General features: G+C 38.0%; 1 protein-coding gene across 1 annotated transcript; it reads left to right on the forward strand.

The window, feature by feature from the left end:
• Window positions 1-372: 372 nt before the first annotated feature.
• On the forward strand, window positions 373-935 carry LOC103583957 (acyl-CoA-binding domain-containing protein 7; the record flags this gene model as incomplete). Its single annotated transcript, XM_008565125.1, has 3 exons — window positions 373-490; window positions 595-657; window positions 744-935. Coding segments are annotated over 3 exons (255 nt in total), but the record flags the coding sequence as incomplete, so codon positions are not given.
• Window positions 936-1,000: the final 65 nt, after the last annotated feature.

The following is a 1,000-nucleotide window of genomic DNA, read 5'->3' on the forward strand; positions in this document are numbered from 1 at the left end:
CTAAATCAGGAATATTTATTGCCCTTAGAAACTAGCTAGTCCACTCAATAAGTATAAATAATAGTGGTGGTGAGTAGTGTGGGCATTGGGACACTGGAAAAGAAATGCCCTGGACAATGGTATTAACTGGTAGCAAAGCCCCTGCCTGTAGGAACGTATGGATTTAGGAAGAGGAGGAAGGTCGTGTCCACAGGGTGATCAAGAAAGCTGCTCAAATAAAGTAGGACATTTCTGGTAGAACCAGAGCAGTAATAATTTATTTCTATTTGCAAACTTCTTCCTTCTCCTTTTAAATGCCCCCAGATTATGGTAGGTCTGCCTAAAGTCAGCAAATGGCACTGCGTGCCCCCCCCCCCTTTTTTTTGCCTTTAGGCTGATTTTGACAGAGCTGCAGAAGATGTGCGAAAGCTGAAAGCAAGACCAGATGATGAAGAACTGAAAGAACTCTATGGGCTTTACAAACAAGCCATCATCGGAGACATTGATATTGGTATTACATCATCATTTTAAAAATAATTTCTTCATTTGAACAGTATTTATAGAAACCCATAGTAAAAAGCAAACTTGAAAATCTCTCTCTCCTTCTTTTGGCAGAGTGTCCAGCAATGTTAGATTTAAAAGGCAAGGCCAAATGGGAAGCGTGGAACCTCAAAAAAGGTTTTTAAATCTTTAACAAGTTTCAACAAACTTTGTTAATTTCCCCATGCACCAATCAATGAGATGATCTGTTTGTATCTTTCTAGGGTTGTCAAAGGAAGATGCCATGAGTGCCTATATTTCTAAAGCAAAAGAGCTGATAGAAAAATATGGAATTTAGAATTCAGTATATGCGAATTTTTCCCTTCTGAAGCCTTCATAATGGTATTATAACCTGACATTTAGAGGGGAAACTATAAATGTTAACTCTGTGTATCACGTACAGTTTTGCTATTAGCATGAATTGTGAAAATTGAGTGTGCAGAAACTACATAGTTAACTAAATGTTGCTTGCTTCAACCAG

The sequence above is a fragment of the Galeopterus variegatus genome, unplaced genomic scaffold (assembly GCF_000696425.1).
Source record: "Galeopterus variegatus unplaced genomic scaffold, G_variegatus-3.0.2 Scaffold31939, whole genome shotgun sequence".
Lineage (NCBI taxonomy): Eukaryota > Metazoa > Chordata > Mammalia > Dermoptera > Cynocephalidae > Galeopterus > Galeopterus variegatus.